The sequence below is a fragment of the Carassius carassius genome, chromosome 34 (assembly GCF_963082965.1).
Source record: "Carassius carassius chromosome 34, fCarCar2.1, whole genome shotgun sequence".
NCBI classification, from domain to species: Eukaryota; Metazoa; Chordata; class Actinopteri; order Cypriniformes; family Cyprinidae; genus Carassius; species Carassius carassius.
The window spans coordinates 14,774,849-14,791,957 of NC_081788.1; the positions used below are offsets into that span (position 1 = coordinate 14,774,849).

General features: G+C 36.8%; 1 protein-coding gene across 3 annotated transcripts in view; it reads right to left on the reverse strand.

Moving 5' to 3' along the window:
• Nucleotides 1–1,741: 1,741 nt before the first annotated feature.
• The window catches only part of LOC132114472 (breakpoint cluster region protein-like), a 37,649-nt gene continuing 22,281 nt past the window's right edge, over nt 1,742–17,109 (reverse strand). The window contains exons 5-23 of one of the 3 annotated variants that reach the window (XM_059522607.1): nt 16,478–16,585; nt 16,329–16,380; nt 16,202–16,254; nt 15,910–16,050; nt 12,165–12,286; nt 11,874–12,039; nt 11,648–11,767; nt 11,423–11,498; nt 11,156–11,260; nt 10,976–11,050; nt 9,411–9,508; nt 9,074–9,193; nt 5,834–5,893; nt 4,519–4,628; nt 3,236–3,375; nt 2,966–3,100; nt 2,768–2,873; nt 2,300–2,453; nt 1,742–2,206 (exon numbers count right to left, since the gene is read on the reverse strand). In XM_059522607.1, the coding sequence (XP_059378590.1) occupies nt 2,117–2,206; nt 2,300–2,453; nt 2,768–2,873; nt 2,966–3,100; nt 3,236–3,375; nt 4,519–4,628; nt 5,834–5,893; nt 9,074–9,193; nt 9,411–9,508; nt 10,976–11,050; nt 11,156–11,260; nt 11,423–11,498; nt 11,648–11,767; nt 11,874–12,039; nt 12,165–12,286; nt 15,910–16,050; nt 16,202–16,254; nt 16,329–16,380; nt 16,478–16,585 (2,031 nt within the window). In that variant the 3' untranslated portion in view covers nt 1,742–2,116. Of the gene's footprint in view, nt 2,207–2,299; nt 2,454–2,767; nt 2,874–2,965; nt 3,101–3,235; nt 3,376–4,518; nt 4,629–5,833; nt 5,894–7,526; nt 8,154–9,073; nt 9,194–9,410; nt 9,509–10,975; nt 11,051–11,155; nt 11,261–11,422; nt 11,499–11,647; nt 11,768–11,873; nt 12,040–12,160; nt 12,287–15,909; nt 16,051–16,201; nt 16,255–16,328; nt 16,381–16,477; nt 16,586–17,109 lie in introns of those variants that run through there. The other 2 variants (XM_059522606.1, XM_059522608.1) reach the window with 2 other exon arrangements.

The following is a 17,109-nucleotide window of genomic DNA, read 5'->3' on the forward strand; positions in this document are numbered from 1 at the left end:
TAGAGCTCCAGGAGAGGAACGGATTCTGAACGCAAACCACTGTGTCCTTACGTCTTCTGGGGAGTAATGCTAACTCTTATTGAGGACTGTTTAATGTACTCTGCCCTCGGTCAGAAAAACACACAGAACAGTCAATGACTGTGGAAACAAGAGGATGAAGGAGTTTACGGTGTTCTTCGGGGAAGTCGTGGCCTAATGGTTAGAGAGTCGGACTCCCAATCGAAAGGTTGTGAGTTCGAGTCCCGGGCCGGCAGGAATTGTGGGTGGGGGGAGTGCATGTACAGTTCTCTCTCCACCTTCAATACCACGACTTAGGTGCCCTTGAGCAAGGCATCGAACCCCCAACTGCTCCCCGGGCGCCGCAGCATAAATGGCTGCCCACTGCTCCGGGTGTGTGCTCACAGTGTGTGTGTGTGTTCACTGCTCTGTGTGTGTGCATTTCGGATGGGTTAAATGCAGAGCACAAATTCTGAGTATGGGTCACCATACTTGGCTGAATGTCACTTCACTCACTTCACACTATATCCTTAATCCTCACTGTGCCGTACTTCTCCATATACAGAACATTTCCTCATCTTGGAGGCCGGGTTGTAAAATGCAGTCAGGAATATCTTCATCAGTACAGTGTGTAATGGACCAAATCAATGAGAGAAACAAGCAGGAACTTGATAAAGGAGGTGCAGATTCCAGAACATACAATGGAACAAGAACAGAGAAAGGCAAAGATCTAAAACACAATTACAGGAATGTCTCAGTTTTCATTGGTCTAAAGGAAATACACAAACGTAAAGAATCTGTCGCACAATAACTAAAGGAAATCTCTAAAAGAAAAATAATTCATGAGCAAAACAACATGCCTGCATGTTACATGACATCCTAATAATACACCTCTCCTTTTTTCTGAACAACATAATACAGATATATGCATATTAGCCATGATAAACTGAACAATTTACACATACACACTTAACAGGGCCAGGTATTGGCACCGCTCAGGATTGCAAAGTACTTGCAAAGTTCTGTGAACAGCAAAAAAAATAAGTTTTACAAAGTTAAAATACAATGATCTTAAACCATTAAACAAGAAAAATGTACAGTGTTTGAATTGTTAATTTTTGCTATTTTTTTCAATACAGAAAACTAACGAAGCAGTGGTATTATTCTGATTGAGAACTTCTATTGCCATTTTAATATATTAAGTCCATCAGTTACGGTTAATCATGTATGCATTTCCTACAATGCCTTAAATGATATAAAGAATTAAAACTATTTTATGTTTTATTTCCGAAGTTATGTGAGGTTTCCAGTTTGAACAGTACTGAAAATTAATGTGTTGTAGTCCTATAATATAATGTGACGTGACTGGATTGTTTTAATATAGGCTCGGTAATCCAATATTAAGTAGATTTATGTGAGATAAATCAGATAAGTATTTTCAAAAAACAAAAAAGAATGTACTTTCTTGGGAAAAGTAGAAATTATAATTGTGGTAGAAACTATAACTGTGTTATATAATCTTTTAAATTATGAAATTATTTGCTAACATGTTGACCATAGTCACGTTGGTTAAATAATTTCATATTTTAGTTCTCTGTGCTGTGTTTTATCCATCAAAAAAGGGTCATATAAATGTTCCTCCTCATGATTCGCGTATTCAGATGTTCCGTAGCCCATGCCAGGGGAAGACATAAATCATAGGTGAGCAAAATATCAGATCAAATAAAAAGTTCATGGAACACTGGAATGTGTAATTCTTTATAAATCCACAGTGCTGGAAGGAACAAGAGAAAATGCAAGAATAACATTCACTATCCAGTGATCTACGAGAAGCTTGGCACCATTCAATCAGATATCTTACAATGGATGACAGTGAAAATAAACAGCATCACCTGCACGTTGAAACACTAAGTGCTTGTAACAGTGAGTCCATGAGAAGATATCAGACTGGCTTGTCATTCTTCACTGTACATTTCTACAGAAATATCAACAGTATGATACTAATGTAGGGCATTCACTCCGCTTGGAAGATTTCAGTAGGATGTTGGTGCCCTCCATTGGTCACATGCTACATCACTTCAGTCCCAGTGCATTTCACATAATGCACCTGAGCTCCTTTTCAAACCTCCGTGGAGAAGAGCATACTCTGCCGTTTACTATCCGGAGTCGGGATCGCCTCCAGCTGCAGGAAGTACAGTAATACTTGGACCTATAGAGACCAATAAATCAACACAAATATTATGTTGATGCTTTGAGGCCTCAGGACAGTTCAACTAGAATTCTAGTATTGTCTGGTTGTTACCTGAGACATAACCTCAAGAGACCAGCTATCACTCATAGAGATGGGCTGCATGGGAATTTTACTGTCCTTTTCAGAGGGGCGAAGGAGGGTCGGGCCGAATACTGTGGCCAGATTGTGGAAGGACATCTTGTTGACGCTCTCATTCTCAGCGACCCTGAGGGAAATAAGGAAGAACGTTTCAGTCAGCACGTAGATCTCAAGCAAATGTGAATGGTGAAATAGCAGCCATCTCAAAAGAAAAACATTTATTCACGCAGTTTAAGTTTTTATTAAAGAGGGGTTATAAATTATGAGGTTAATTGTGATTATTCTACAGATAGTTTTGTCAAGAAAAAATGCTGAAGCTTTGGTGTTTTAGGTGGTTCCTACAATATTTTTATCATAGATTAGAATTAGGTTATATCGCAACCACCGATATAAATTTGTATATTTTCACTTAAGAAATTAAATGATGGGATCAGACTGCACCTCTTCAGATGGTCCAGCAGAAACAGGAAGGTCAGCAAGTTGGGTTCGGGTAGCGAGAGCAACAAATTGAGCATACAGCTTTCCTTTGCCACACTGTCTGACAATGCTGAAGAAAATGAGTAATTAGAAATAAATGATTAATAGGAACTTTTTTGCATGAATGATTCTTCATTAGAACTTGAAAAACAATCAACTGACCGATGCCTTCAGTGAAATTTGCACAGAGTTGATCGGTGAAGAGGGGCTCAGGAAGCTCTCTGAAGTAAAGCTTTAGCGTTCCAGCGATGGCATTCACATCCATTTCACTCATCATAACGGAAACGTCTTTACTGTCTGTTAAATCACAAAAACAAAACAAAAAAAAACTCATTTTTAGCCATAACAAAAATACATGTAATACTTACTGTATTAAATATATAATATTTATTTTAATTTAATTCTAGGGTCATCCCTACAAGAAGCACTTACTGGCATCAAAGGCAGCTTTTAGGGCTTGGATGTCTGTGGCCACACCAGAGACACGATAGATGCCCACTTCCTCCATCCCTCGGCGCTCAATCTCCTCTACACACTGTCTCACAATAAGAGGCACTTTGGAGTTCTCCCGTCTAAGAGTTACAAACAGACACGAGTCAACAACTAGCATCTGGAAAATAGATTCATATTGATCTGTGCTTCATTTTTGGGTATTAAAGTTGTAAATACTATGACCACAGAAGATTATGGGACATCTTATACATACATACATACATACATACATATAAAACCTATATATTTTTTTTTCATGGAAAAAATGTAATTAATGTTCAATTATTTAAGGAAATATTTTCTTGCACATTTCTGGGAAGTAAAATAATAACCAGCATATTCTGAGAGCTTGTTTATTTGTTCCATTTGAAAGGAAAACATTCTCATAGCCTATATTTAATCCTACATCTGCATTATCCAGACGCAGCATTCCAATATCTCAAAATCAACATCATAATGAGACCACAACCATAAAAATTCGGTCCACTATATACCCCTCCCGAAACAAGTTAAGTTTTCTTTTACAATAAATAAATAAATATTATTACAGGGCAATATTTCACTCCTGTGCATTGCTGTTAAACTGTTAAACTATGAAAAATGCATATCTGAGAGTCTCATTCCTAAATCCACAGTCCTGTTTTTATTGCAGTCCTCTGAGGAAAGCCCTTGGCAAACCCTTGCCTTTAATAATAATTTCTTCCTGTTTCTCAGGAAGTCCATAATGTGGTTGCTTTCTTCTGACGAAGACCACCTCTCCTCAGCTTTATTAAAAGGAAGTTCCCCCCTCCTTATTTTTATGATCCCTCATTTGAGTCATGTGGGAGTAGGAAAACACTCGGAGAATGGTCCCTGTGTCCTCTAAATTGAGGGAAACATGGCTGACATCTGACTGGTGTTGCTCTTGAAGCTAGTGGTGTGTATGCAGCATTATTAAAATACAAAAGTTTTAAAAGTATCTTAAAAATATGGGGTTATGGAGCAAAAATGAGTAGTATTTGGCTGGTCATATGATCTTAACATGGCAGCCCTAATAAGGAAACCCACTTAATGTAAAGGAAAAACAGCTTTTATTAGGCTACTGATATGACTGGAATTGTATAATGTGACATTTATATTGCATCAGTCATACACTGGATACAATGATAGATTGATTGATAGATTGATTGATTGATTGATTGATTGATTGATTGATTGATTGATTGATTGGCAGGTTGACTCACTTAGTAACAGCCCCAATTTTGACTCCAAACACTCCAGACTGTTTCCTGGAGGGCATCCTCTTCAGACTGAACTCTCTGCTGGTAAACCGCATAGACAGCTTGACCTCAATCTGGAAAGAGTGATGAATGTGCACAAAAACATCTCACTGATGAGAACAAAGCAACTCTGTGCTCAATCTCACCTATAAAATAATCAAGAATTAAATCACTGTGGCCATCAGCTTAATATCAAGCCACATGTTTGTGATAATCCATCATTGTGCTTCATATTGTTAAAACTTGATGGCAGACAAATGGTTGTTATATACTGATTGGAGGATGTTAATGGATAAGAGTACAGCTCTGTTCATAAAATATAAACACACACTAACTTTCAAATGTCTGAGGTCAGTAGGATTGTTTTTAAAGAAATTAATAGTATAATCAGCAAGGAAGCATTCAACTGATCAAAAGTGACAGTAAAGACTTTTACATTGTTACTAAGATTTTTATTTCGATTAAATTATGTCCATAACTCTCTAAAAATGTCTCACGTTGTACAAAAAAAAAAAAAACTATAAATAAGCAGTAGAACTGTTATCAATATTGATAATGATAAGAAATATTTCTTGAGCACCATATCAGCATATTAGACTGATTTCTGAAGGATAATGTGACACTGAAGACTGGAGTACCGTAATAATTCACTGAAGCTGCTTCAGGTTTACCGTCGCAGGAATAAATTACATTTTAAATGAAAGAATCAGTTATTTTCAAATTGTAACAATATTACAGTTTTTGATCAAGTAAATGCAGCCTTAGACATGCGAGACTACTTTTAAAAATTTACAAAAAAATCTTCCTGACCCCATCTTTGAACAGTGCTCCATTTAAATAGACACAGAAACACACACACAAACACATTTCACAAATTATTGTAAAGTATGTATGCAAACGTTTGAACAGGTTAATTTGCACAGTTTTAGCTATTATTTTGACAGCTGAAATCTACTGAAATGTATCCATTATAAAACTTTAGCGCAGTAAACACACAAAAGCAATTTCTACACAATCATATTTAAATATCTTACGAAATCTGCAAAAGAGACAAGTAATAAGCATCTACATGTGCACTACATACAGTAAATCATCACTTCAGTGTTCAGCAATGATACAGCAACATCAATTATTCACTTCCCAGACAAATATAGATGATCTTAATCAAGTGTACTGGCCTGTTTAAATGTAAACGGCTTTTTGAACGTTTAATAAAATGATTGTTTCTATTATTAGTACAGTAATTGTGTTATTATTGTGCAGGATGAGCCACACTGACCCCATTCATGCTGATTACTGTCCTCTGCCAGTCTTTACCCTGCAGCGATTGAGGATCCAGCTGTGAACATAGGGACAAATGTCAATCAAGAGGATAATCCTTGTCTGAGCGTGACCCAAACACAGAGTCACCTGCTAAAAATGGCAGCTCAGTGAACACGCTACTGGAAAGTATCTACATTTCATTAAATAAATCAACAAACAAATACGCCAAGTCTGGACAAGGAAAGATAGCTGCCCAGGCACATAGTACAGCCTTTGAATGATGCAGACACCGTACTATTTCATCTGAACTGATATAGACAAAATAATCGCTTAAAAACTTAAAAAAGGCACTACCTAAATAACAGTACAATCCAAACGGTTTCCCTTCTTTATGATATGTCTATCTTCCCAAGTCTTATAGTATTGCATAACGTCCACATAGTTGGTTGTCATTACTAATCTAGTGACAGATTCTGTTCTAATCATGTCTCTAATACCAGGGTGTCAGTTTGTAATTACTGTGGTCTGCTATGGGTATTGTGACAACATAATTTACCAGCTTGCTGCCAATGGAAAGACCTGTACTGATCGGTTAATTTACTCGCAACAATCAATGTCATATTTCAAATGTTCAGAAGACATCTAGAGTTTTCCGAAGGGGAAATGCATCTTTTGTATACATCATGTTATCATGGGTTTAACACATTGTTTTAGGCAGGCCGTGTCTAGATTCAGCACAGTAAACCAAAAGATCAGTATCGCAATACAATTTCTTTACATTACATTGTATAAAACTATATTTTCACTCATAAAAACACCTTTACACTGCCTGTCAAAAATTTTTTTATCTCAGTTTTCACTAAAATATTAAGCTGCACAACTGTTTTCAGCATTGATGAAATGTTTTTTGAGAAGCAAATGTGCATATTGGAATGATTTCTGAAAGATCATGTGACACTTGAAACTGGAGCAATGACTGCTGACAAAATTCTGCATATAAAATTACATTTGAAAATAAATTCAACAAAAAAATTGTTTAATTGTAGTCATATCACAGTTTTACTGTTTTTAACTGTAATTTGATCAAATAAATGCAGCCTTTTGAGCATAAAAGATTTCTTTCAAATCAAAATAATATAACAGACCAAAACTTTTGAATGGTATACTGTGTGAGAATATAAAATGTGTAATTATAAAGACTATATATATATATATATAGTGTTTAAATATCTGGCTTTACAGGATTGTTGAACTATAGCAAATTTTTATTATCATTGAAAGTGTATCCAGTACAGTGGGAACTTTTTTTTCCACAAAACTAAATGCAGATTTAATATCGGAAATTATATCTTTTAAAATCACATTTTGACCCCCAGCAGCCCTTTGCTGCCTCCTGGAGGTCACCAGTAAAAAAAAAATCCCTGCTATAAACCAGTCTTATCACGCATTCTTTATCTTAAGTACTCCATCAGTAAGTCTCAAGCCTTAATATTTTTCAAATCACAATGTTATATTACCTTAACAAACAATACATACCATACTCAAAAAAAAAAAAAAACATTCGTCCAATGATCAAGAAACATCCACGTCAAACACTTCAGCATCTCGATTCCTAATCATACTGCTTAACAATATTCACCTCAAACCAAGTTAACAAATTGAGTTTCTTATTTCCTAAATCCCCACACAGGATTCCAGCCTCTCGTTACCTTCTGCCTAAGGAGCGTGTTTCGCACTCTACCCCAGAGTCGAGCCCCACTGCTGGGACCCTTCCTGAGGCCAGTGTCCACCTCCTCATCCTCCTCCTGTTTCTCCTCTTCCTCCACCGCACAGCTGCGTATCAACTCTTCCTTCATTATGGTAGTCTTCGTTCTACCATAATGCTCTTCACCATCCTGCATCTGGTCCTTTTTGCCCATCTCACTCAAGTTCCTCAGTGGATGCTACTGTTATTGACAAGAAGCAGCAGGCTACAGGAACAGGAATCCCTTTCTGTTCACAGAAGCACAGTCAGATTTGGGTCTTCTAACACAACGGCCAACTGGTGTTCCATGACATCCTGAAGTGGTGCGTGTTTTGGTGTAACAGTTCTCATGCTGGTCTGGATGAATCTTGAGTTCACACACACACAGAGCTCCCCTGACGGAGCGGTCTCACAGATGGAGCGCTGGGATTAACTACAGAATCTCCGCCCACCCTGATGATTACGGCCCAGTGGGGCGGCTGACCTACCAACAACGCATTCAAGACAAGTTCAAGGGTTTCGCTTGGTGCTCTTCTGCTTATCAGCAATGAAATGTGCCACTTCGTAAGTTTAGGACAGTGCTATGTTTTTCCAATCAGTGTATATATCCTGTCGTTACAACCATTTTAGAAGAAACTGAAGTTTTTAATTCCATACAAACAGGTATAAAGAATCTTGCTTGGAGTGTTTGGACTAAACAACTGAGATCTAAAGGTCTAAAGGGTCATGTGATTAAGACATAATCTTTCATTTGCTGATGCACACTTTCACTCAACCAACACGTGATTTCGCACCTGCACCTTTGGGACTCTGTCAGCGTGTCATGTCCCACTTTCTCTTTGGAGCAGTTCCAAACAGTTCTGATGACAATCCATAGTACAGTCCTTCTATCACAACAATCCTTTTCTAGCACAACACCTCAGCGTTTCCCTAAAGCTGCCCCTCGGTCAAGCGGCCACTCTGGTTTCTCTGGTAACATGACCACACCACCGCATACGGCAGGATTATCTACCTGAACAACTAACCGGCTTTGTTCTGTTTATTGCATTAGAGATTAAAAATGTAAATGCTTAGTCACTAAGGGTAAGCAGATTATTGCCTGTTCTATGTATGACTAATCGATAAAATTGAAAACAACATAACACAAATTCATAATTGATTGCTTAGATTTGTGCACAGAGAAACAGTGTCAGTCACTTCACAATAGTGAAAATGCACTTCTTTAAGTAAAAAAACATCCACAACAGTCCACAACATGACCCAAAGCTCATAAGTATACGTTGGCAAGTCCCTAATTTATTAGCATTTAATTCATGTTTTTAAATGAGAAATGAGAACAGGATCAGTTTTCAAAATGAGAACAGGATTATTTGAGCTGTTGACTGTCCGGTGTTTGTTGGTGAGGACATCCCTGGGCTTTGTAACCACTGTGAGGAACCACTGTTGAAAACATAAGCAGCTAGCCTTCTCAAAGCTCCCTAATATATTAAAATATCATCTAAACAGACATACCTGAATCTGTCCTTTGGCCATGATGCGATCCATGTTCTCCCCATCATCCCTGCACTGTCTGACCTTACTGTAGCACAGCAGTCTGAGGGTCTGAGAGCCCTCCAGCTCGATCTCAAACTCCTGTGAAAAGAGGGACCAACGTCCATTTAATCATACCATTCAACTTGCATTATAATGTCTTTTCATATTTTAAGCTGCAGGGTGTAATTTGTGTTTCAATTAGTGGGATTAAATGTTACTGCAGCATAAGGACTAATATTCTGTCTTTGTTACACTCTAGGTTTCACTAAATGTTTCTGAAGAAAGCTACAAGCAGAGGATGGGCTGCAGTTCTGACCTCATTCCAGTTTGGCTCTGTGGCGTCTCTGTACACACGAGTTTTTGCTTTGTTCACAAAATAGCCAAAAGTGTCCACCTCTAATGTACAGTACAGATCTGGAGGGGGAGAGAACAGAAAACAAGCCGGTTACATATAAACCATTTTAATTTCAATTTAAAACAACAACACTAACAAAAACATTAAACATTAATCAGAAATCGAAAGTTCTTTCCCCACATAGTATTTATTTTTTAATCAAAGTTGAAAGGTAACAGTATTAGGCAGTATGACCAAAATCCCAATAACTATTACAATAATTTTTATATTAAGTATATTTTGTCAATTCTCACTTTTTTATTTGATATTCTTAATTTTTTACATAATTTACTGAATTAAATATTATATAAATAAAAAAAGATGTCACAAAAAAAATAAGATTATTGAAATCAAAAGCAATCAAAATAATCAAAAGCAGCTGTCACTGTATAACATATCATTTTTCACTTTTCAGTTTGAAACATTGAAAATAAAACCATAAAAATGATTATGTATTCACATGATTATGTTTGCACATAAACTGATCCCCACTTATAAGCTACTACTAAATAGTGTAGAAATTTAATTTTCTGTAAAGTTGCTTTGCAATGATTTGTATCGTAAAAAGTGCTATACAAATAAACTTGAATTGAATTCACATTATCATTCAAAAATGTGGGGCTGGTAAAATGTTTTAATGTTCTTGTACAGTCTCTCACCAAGACTGCATTCATTTGAGTAAAATACAGTAAAAACAGCAATATTTTAAAATGTGAATACAGTCAAAAACAACTGTTTTCTATTTGCGTATATATACATATTAAAATGTATTTTATTCCTGTTATGGCTAAGCTGCATTTTCAGCAGCTATTACTTCAGTCTTCTGTGTCACATGATTCTTCAGAAATCATTCTAATATGCTAATTTGGTGCTCAAGAAAAATATTGAATTATTATCAATGTTAAAAACAGTTGTGCTGCTTAATTCCTTTGTGGAAACCATGATACATATTTTCTAGGATTCTTTGATGAATATAAAACTCAAAAGAACACCATTTATATGAAATTTAAATAGCTTGTAACAAATTAATCTAGATCAATGTATGTATTAAAAGTATTTATAAAAACCCTCACTGATCCCACATTTTATATAGCTTGCTTATCAGAATATGTTTTTACTTTTTATGCAAAGAGTCTTTAGCTCTTATTAAATTAACTGTCACCATGGTATATACAGTAATGACATTAACCCCAACTTCTGAAACAATGAATGAGTGAGAACAAAAAAAGACAGAAAATATTAGTGATTGAAAGTTAAATTTAAGAGTTAATCCACCCGTCCCACAGCTGCTCACAGAGAGAACTCTGCCCAACAACAGCAGGGAGCATGTCAGGTGTTTCCATGCATGTGCGCACATATTAGGGAGGCATTCAATAATTTAATGATTACTGTGAGCCGGATTTCATTCCATCTAATTGCAACCACCGAAAAAACCCACTGCTGCAGTCCCATAAACTAGGTGAGACATCCCGTGCCAGACAACTTACTCAAGCTCTGTTTCAGCCCTGTTGCAGAATGAACAATCACATTTAGAAAGCCATACAGCCCCGTGGATTCATCATCTAATGGGAGAAAAACAACCACATTTATGACAAATTTCAGATACAGTAGAAAGAAATAAAATGCTATAAAGATCTTATTAAAAACCAGTCAGACAAGGCTCTCACCTTCTTTATTGATTGTCAGAGGAACGTTGTGAACTGTCTGTAGCTTCACGCAGGAGTTGGTGAGCATCTGCAACTCCAGAGAAGTCAAAGAAAAACTCTTGAAACCTGAGAGAAAAGAAGATACAGAAACTAAGAGAGCCTTGCTCAGTGAGGTCGCCGATATCTGCATTTATCTAATATCTCTCTCTTAAAGGAAAAGAGCAGTTTACAGAGTCCTGCTGTTTTCATGCATGCGAAAAGGTTTCTGTGAGGAACAGCAATTCTTACACTTTTTCTGCTGCTCTCGAATGATCTCCCTCCATTCTTCTCGCTCATAATCGGATGAAATCAGGAATGTATAGCCCTGAAATACAGAAATAAAACAGGAAATAACAACATTGGAAAATGGCTTTTTAGCCTCTCAGAACTTTTTATTTTATTTTGGGTTGACCTATCCCTTTAAATGTTAAACGTCTGTCTTAGTTTTAGGAAATTGTCTGGTATTGGTTCTACCTTGCCATTCTTGTTGCTGACTCTGAAGGCCATGCATGGAGACATGAGCAGAAGCAGCGATTCCTGTTCGCACAGTTTCTTCCTGAGACGATCAAGGACTTTACCTCCTTTACATACTCTCTGAACACATGAGAGAATGTGAGGAAGGAGGTGGGAAACAATTAGCACAAAGCTGAATGTATAAATGAATGTATTTTCTGAAAACATGTTTAATTGCCTCATCTACCTTCTCTCGCTGTATCTCATTCTTGATCTGGGAGATCTTGACCTTCACAGCATCTATGTCTTCCTCTGGTATCTGGGTGACCGGTGAAAACTCAGATTCATCGATTGTCTGAAACGTGACATCAGCTAGTGGGATATACCACTTACAGTCATACTGCTGCCCCTTCCTGAAAATAGGAAGACACCGAAACCAGAGGTCACAGTTATGACAAAGAAAAAAAAACAAAACACAACAACTATGAAATAAGGAATGTTTCTACAGGCGAAAAAAGTTTCATATAGATTGACTTGCCCTCCGGTTTGCTTCTTCATTTTGGCGCAAAGCAGCAGGTCGGTAAAGAGAAAGACATGTCGAAGTTTTCGTGCCCCTTCTACTAACTCCACGATAAACTGGTCTCTGAGAAGCTGTCGATTCTTTAAAGACATTAGGATTACTTTAATATGCAGGACAATAAACTATGATAACAAATGATGATAAAAGATTATAACAAATTATATCTGTTGAAGTTTGAAGCCTTCTGTTTCTGAGAACTCTGGGGATGTGTAAAGGCACCATCATCATTTTTGGAAAATTACCTTAACACAATTAGTTTCAACTGTTTACCAACAGGGGGCGTTCATGTATCGTTTACTGTCCCATGAATCAGTGGCAGTCACTATTTTCCCTGAGGCATGGGGTCATTTAAAAGTAGGTGAGGAGGAAAAACAGCCAAAGCTCAGACCCGTTCACTCAGATGGAGGCATGACACACTTAAGAAATTGCGCTATTGTAGGCGAGTCATGGGAGCTATTTTCATGATAATGATGGCAGCCTGAAGGGGTTTCAACCTCAGAAAAGCACGGGTGGATAGAATGAAAAAGGTGTGCTGGATGAGATGATTCACAAAAGGGGATATGATGGTAATTACCTACTGTAAGTCACATTAGAGGAAAAATTTAGCCTTAAAGGGATAATCCATCCCAAAATGAAAATGTTGTCATTAATCACTTACCCCCATGTTGTTACAAACCCGTAAAAGCTTAGTTTGTCTTCGGAACACAATTTAAGATATTTTGGATAATAATCAGTAGGCTTGTAACTGTCCATTAACTGGCGAATAAATAACAGTGTCAAGGTCCAGGAAAGTATGAAAATCATCGTCAGAATAGTCCATCTGCCATCGTAGGTTCAACCGTAACGTTATGAAGCAACGAGAATACGTTTTGTACAAGAAGAAAACAAAAATAACGACTTTATTAAACAATTCCTCTCCTCTGTGTCACTCCAAATCAGTGTAGCGCCATTTTGGCAGATCTGAGCTGTACGCAGATGGCATACGCTCTTCTGTGTCAGCCGCACCACAAGGATACATTTTTTACATGTATTTACGCTTTGGTTTCAAAGCAAACGACACATTGGCACAGCTCAGATTTGCCAAAATGGTGCTACGCTGATTTGGAGTGACACAGAGGAGAGGAATTGTTGAATAAAGTCATTATTTTTGTTTTCTTCGTGTACAAAAAGTATTCTTGAACGTCACTGTTATTTATTTGGCAGTCTATGGGACAGTCACAAGCCACCTGGTTTTCATCCAAAATATCTTAAATTGTGTCCCGAAGACGAACGAAGCTTTTACGGGTTTGGAACGACATGGGGACAAATGATTAATGACAAAATTTTCATTTTTGGGTGGAGTACCCTTTAAATGGTTTGGAAAACAATATATTGTCCTTAAAATAACAAAGCAACATCAAACTGAAAAAGTTCTGTACAAGATATTCCGAAAGATGTCCATCTCTAGTCATTCTTTACAACTGGGTGAGTGGCTGAATCTTCCCCCTAATTGAAGGCTGTTCGACATATGTGAAAGACATCTGCTCTTTTCATGGCCTGGATTGTCTCTATGTGTGAGCAGATGCATTCAAAACACTGGCTCTGAGCTGTGACCCTGGCTTCAGAGAGTGTGTTTACCCCTGCATTTTTTTCTCCTAAAGTAAACCAGGATTTGGCCAACATGATATACGGGTGCAGTATTGACTTTGGATGCATTTAGAGAGATCTGCTAAAACAGCCTAAGATGAGAAGCAGCACATGGCCATGAACTGGAAATCCATCATCTCAATGGCAATAATTACACAGGACATGGACCAAGATGCCCTGACAAATGATAATGCTGGAAAATACAATTACTTTCTTTCTAAACGTGCTTTGTCAGACCTCTGAATGAAAATGTAAACATTCTATGAAATATATTTGCAATATTATTCTATTGTTATGTTTTTGGTGATGTTTTATCATTAAGATAAATTAAATCATTATGTTAGACTTAGAATATAGTGCACAAAATACTTTTATGATGCTTTAGTATCCTTCTTGAAGCTTGAACGTTTCAGTTTTCATACATTAAAATTTGAAAATGGACCAGCACAGTCTTTAAAATTTGTCTTTTATACTCCTTTGATCCAAAATTGTTTGTTGGATTCCAATAGAGAAACAAATGGTTATTTTAGGTATTGTGTGTCTGGCAAATATCCACAGTTAATGTAATTTGATGAATACTTTCTTGTATAGTTGTATAATTATGTTTTATCATCAGTTCCTCCAAAGTGATAAAAATAAATTCTTACAAAGTACAAATCTTGGCAGGAATCATGATTAAGTTGAGCTGTACTGTTCCCCAGCTTATGTCAGACGTTCCTTTAATCATTCCAATAATAAATGAGAAGTATCTTTGAATTATATCTCTGTGTTTTCTGTAATAAAAAATTCCTGGCATGTCCATAAGCCTACAATCAGAGAGCCACTTCCCACACAGTTTTCCAGTAATCAGCGAGGAAGTCTAGTACCAGGTCAACTGACTCACAGTTCAGAGGGTCAGAAGAGTGTGCAAATATGTGTTTGTGTTCATTCTGAAGCTGGGAAGGGTGTTGAGACACTTCTCGTTTCGCATAAACGACCTTTGATAAAGGAGGAAGGGGAAATGGAAGGCAGGAGATGATTATATTGTTGATGGGACACTTGTAGCGTTATGCAACCGGAGCATATTGATGAATTCTGTAAACCTTTTGTAAAAATATTACTAAGAATTACAGTACAAGAGTTTATCAGCAAGGGGTTTTCTTTTGGCCATGTCACCTTGAGCTCATGTGCGCATACACATATCAATCATCATTTTCAAAATGATTTTTAAATATATTTTTTAAGGCAAAAAATATTATGACTAATTTATAAAACATTTTTTTTGAGGAGTTGCACAAAATACATTTTAAAGCCTGAACTAATCTTGTTTGTTTAAAAAAGTCAGTTTATGACATTTTGTCTCCACAGTTGCATATTTTTCTTTATATATCTCATATTTGATCAGTCTTAATGACTTTAACACATAGTCATCAGAGTCTGCAGGCGTCCTCATATACTGTTATGTTTTGCTTATATATACACACACACATAAGCTAAATATATAAAAGTGTATATATATAAGTAGCACGGGTATATTTGTAACACTAGCCACAAAAATATTGTATGGGTCAAAATGATAGATTTTTCTTTTATAGCAAAAATCATTAGGATATTAAATAAAGATCATGTTCCAAGAAGATATTTTGTAAATTTCCTACCAAAAGTATTAAAAAATATATATTTTTTGTACCCTCAGATTTCAGATTTTCAAAAAGTTGTATCTCGGCTAAATATTGTCCTATCCTAACAAATACATACATCAATGAAAGCTTATTCATCATTCATATAAATCTCGATTGAAAAAACTGGTTGACTGGTTTTGTGGTCCAGGGTGACACACACAAACACAGATATATTGTATATTATGTATATTATATATATAGCCTGTTGGTCACACCACATGACTCTATTTGGAAAGACAATTTTTTTTTTTTTTTTTTTAATGTAGCAGTGTTCTAAAAACTTTATATTTTAAACAAAAATATGAAATAAATAAATATTTAAAATTAATCTGATTTTAGGGAAAGTTGTATCAATCAATCTTTGTTTAAATATGGACATTGACATACAGTCTGCTCTTTCACTGGGCGGCACTGACCTCTCCTTTCTTCACTGTCATAGACTGACGGCGGGGCGTGATCTCCTCATTAATGCTGGAGAGGAAGTTCTGGGAAATGCGGAGGGCGTCCTGCAGGAGAGGGTGATCTGGATGACTGGATGGGGTATGCTTCAGCAGGTCCTGAAACACACAGACTTCTCAAATATTGCAAAGCTCTCAATTGATCGAGTGTGTAAATCAATACAGCCTAAGCTCCTCCAAATAAAACCTGTAAACATTCTCACATTAGTAAAATAAATGATTAGGTGCATGTTCTTTCAGTTCTACTCACGTGGAGGACGAGAGTACTTCGAGTGACTCGATCCACTGGTTTATACAGCAGCGCTAAGAACGAGAAAGAGTGATCAGAACACTGATAAGTGGAGTTAAAGGAGAGTAAAAGTGGAAAAACTACTTACATTCCAGAGAGTTCTTGGCATTCTGATCTTTAGCACTCTTGACTTTCAGATTCTGAAGGTGAAATTGTATAGAAGTACATAAATACACAAGGAGGCAAAGCTATCAGGCCCTGTTTTGACGGTATAATGTAACTGCCCTTAGAACTAACCTCTGAAATCTCAGCAAACTGAGAATTGGCTTGACAACACTTTTCAGCCGTTTCTACAGCAACCTTGTAGTTGTCCACAAAAGCCCTGTACATGCCGAGCTGGCTGGCCTGTGTGGGAAGATAAAACGACAGAAGAGAGTGAGAGAGAAGGTGGTTTAAAGATAAAAGTCAGTGCTAGAGGCAGATTACTCATGCATGTTACTTCGGCTTAATTCTGCTTACTAAGGTAGAGCAGGCAGTTTTTTGTGGCCTGTTTTAACAAGGTTGACATGCTTCTGATATTCAAAGACAAGCAAATACCAGCCTAAATGCTTAAAGACAACAGCCCTCAACACAGCAGACCAATTATCACAATGACGTAATGGGTCAATCTTAAAGCAATAGTTCACCCATAAAATGACATTTGTTGAACATTCACTCAACCTCAGGCCATCCAAGATGTAGATGAGTTGCATCGAAACAGATTTACATCACTTGCTCACCAACTGATTCTAAACGGCCGATGAAAACATCACAAAACTCCACAACACGACTCCAGTCCATAAATTAATGTCTTGTGAAATGAAAAAGCTGTGTGTTTGTAAGAAACAAATCCATAATTAAGGTGTTATATAGCCACTGTATCCATCCCC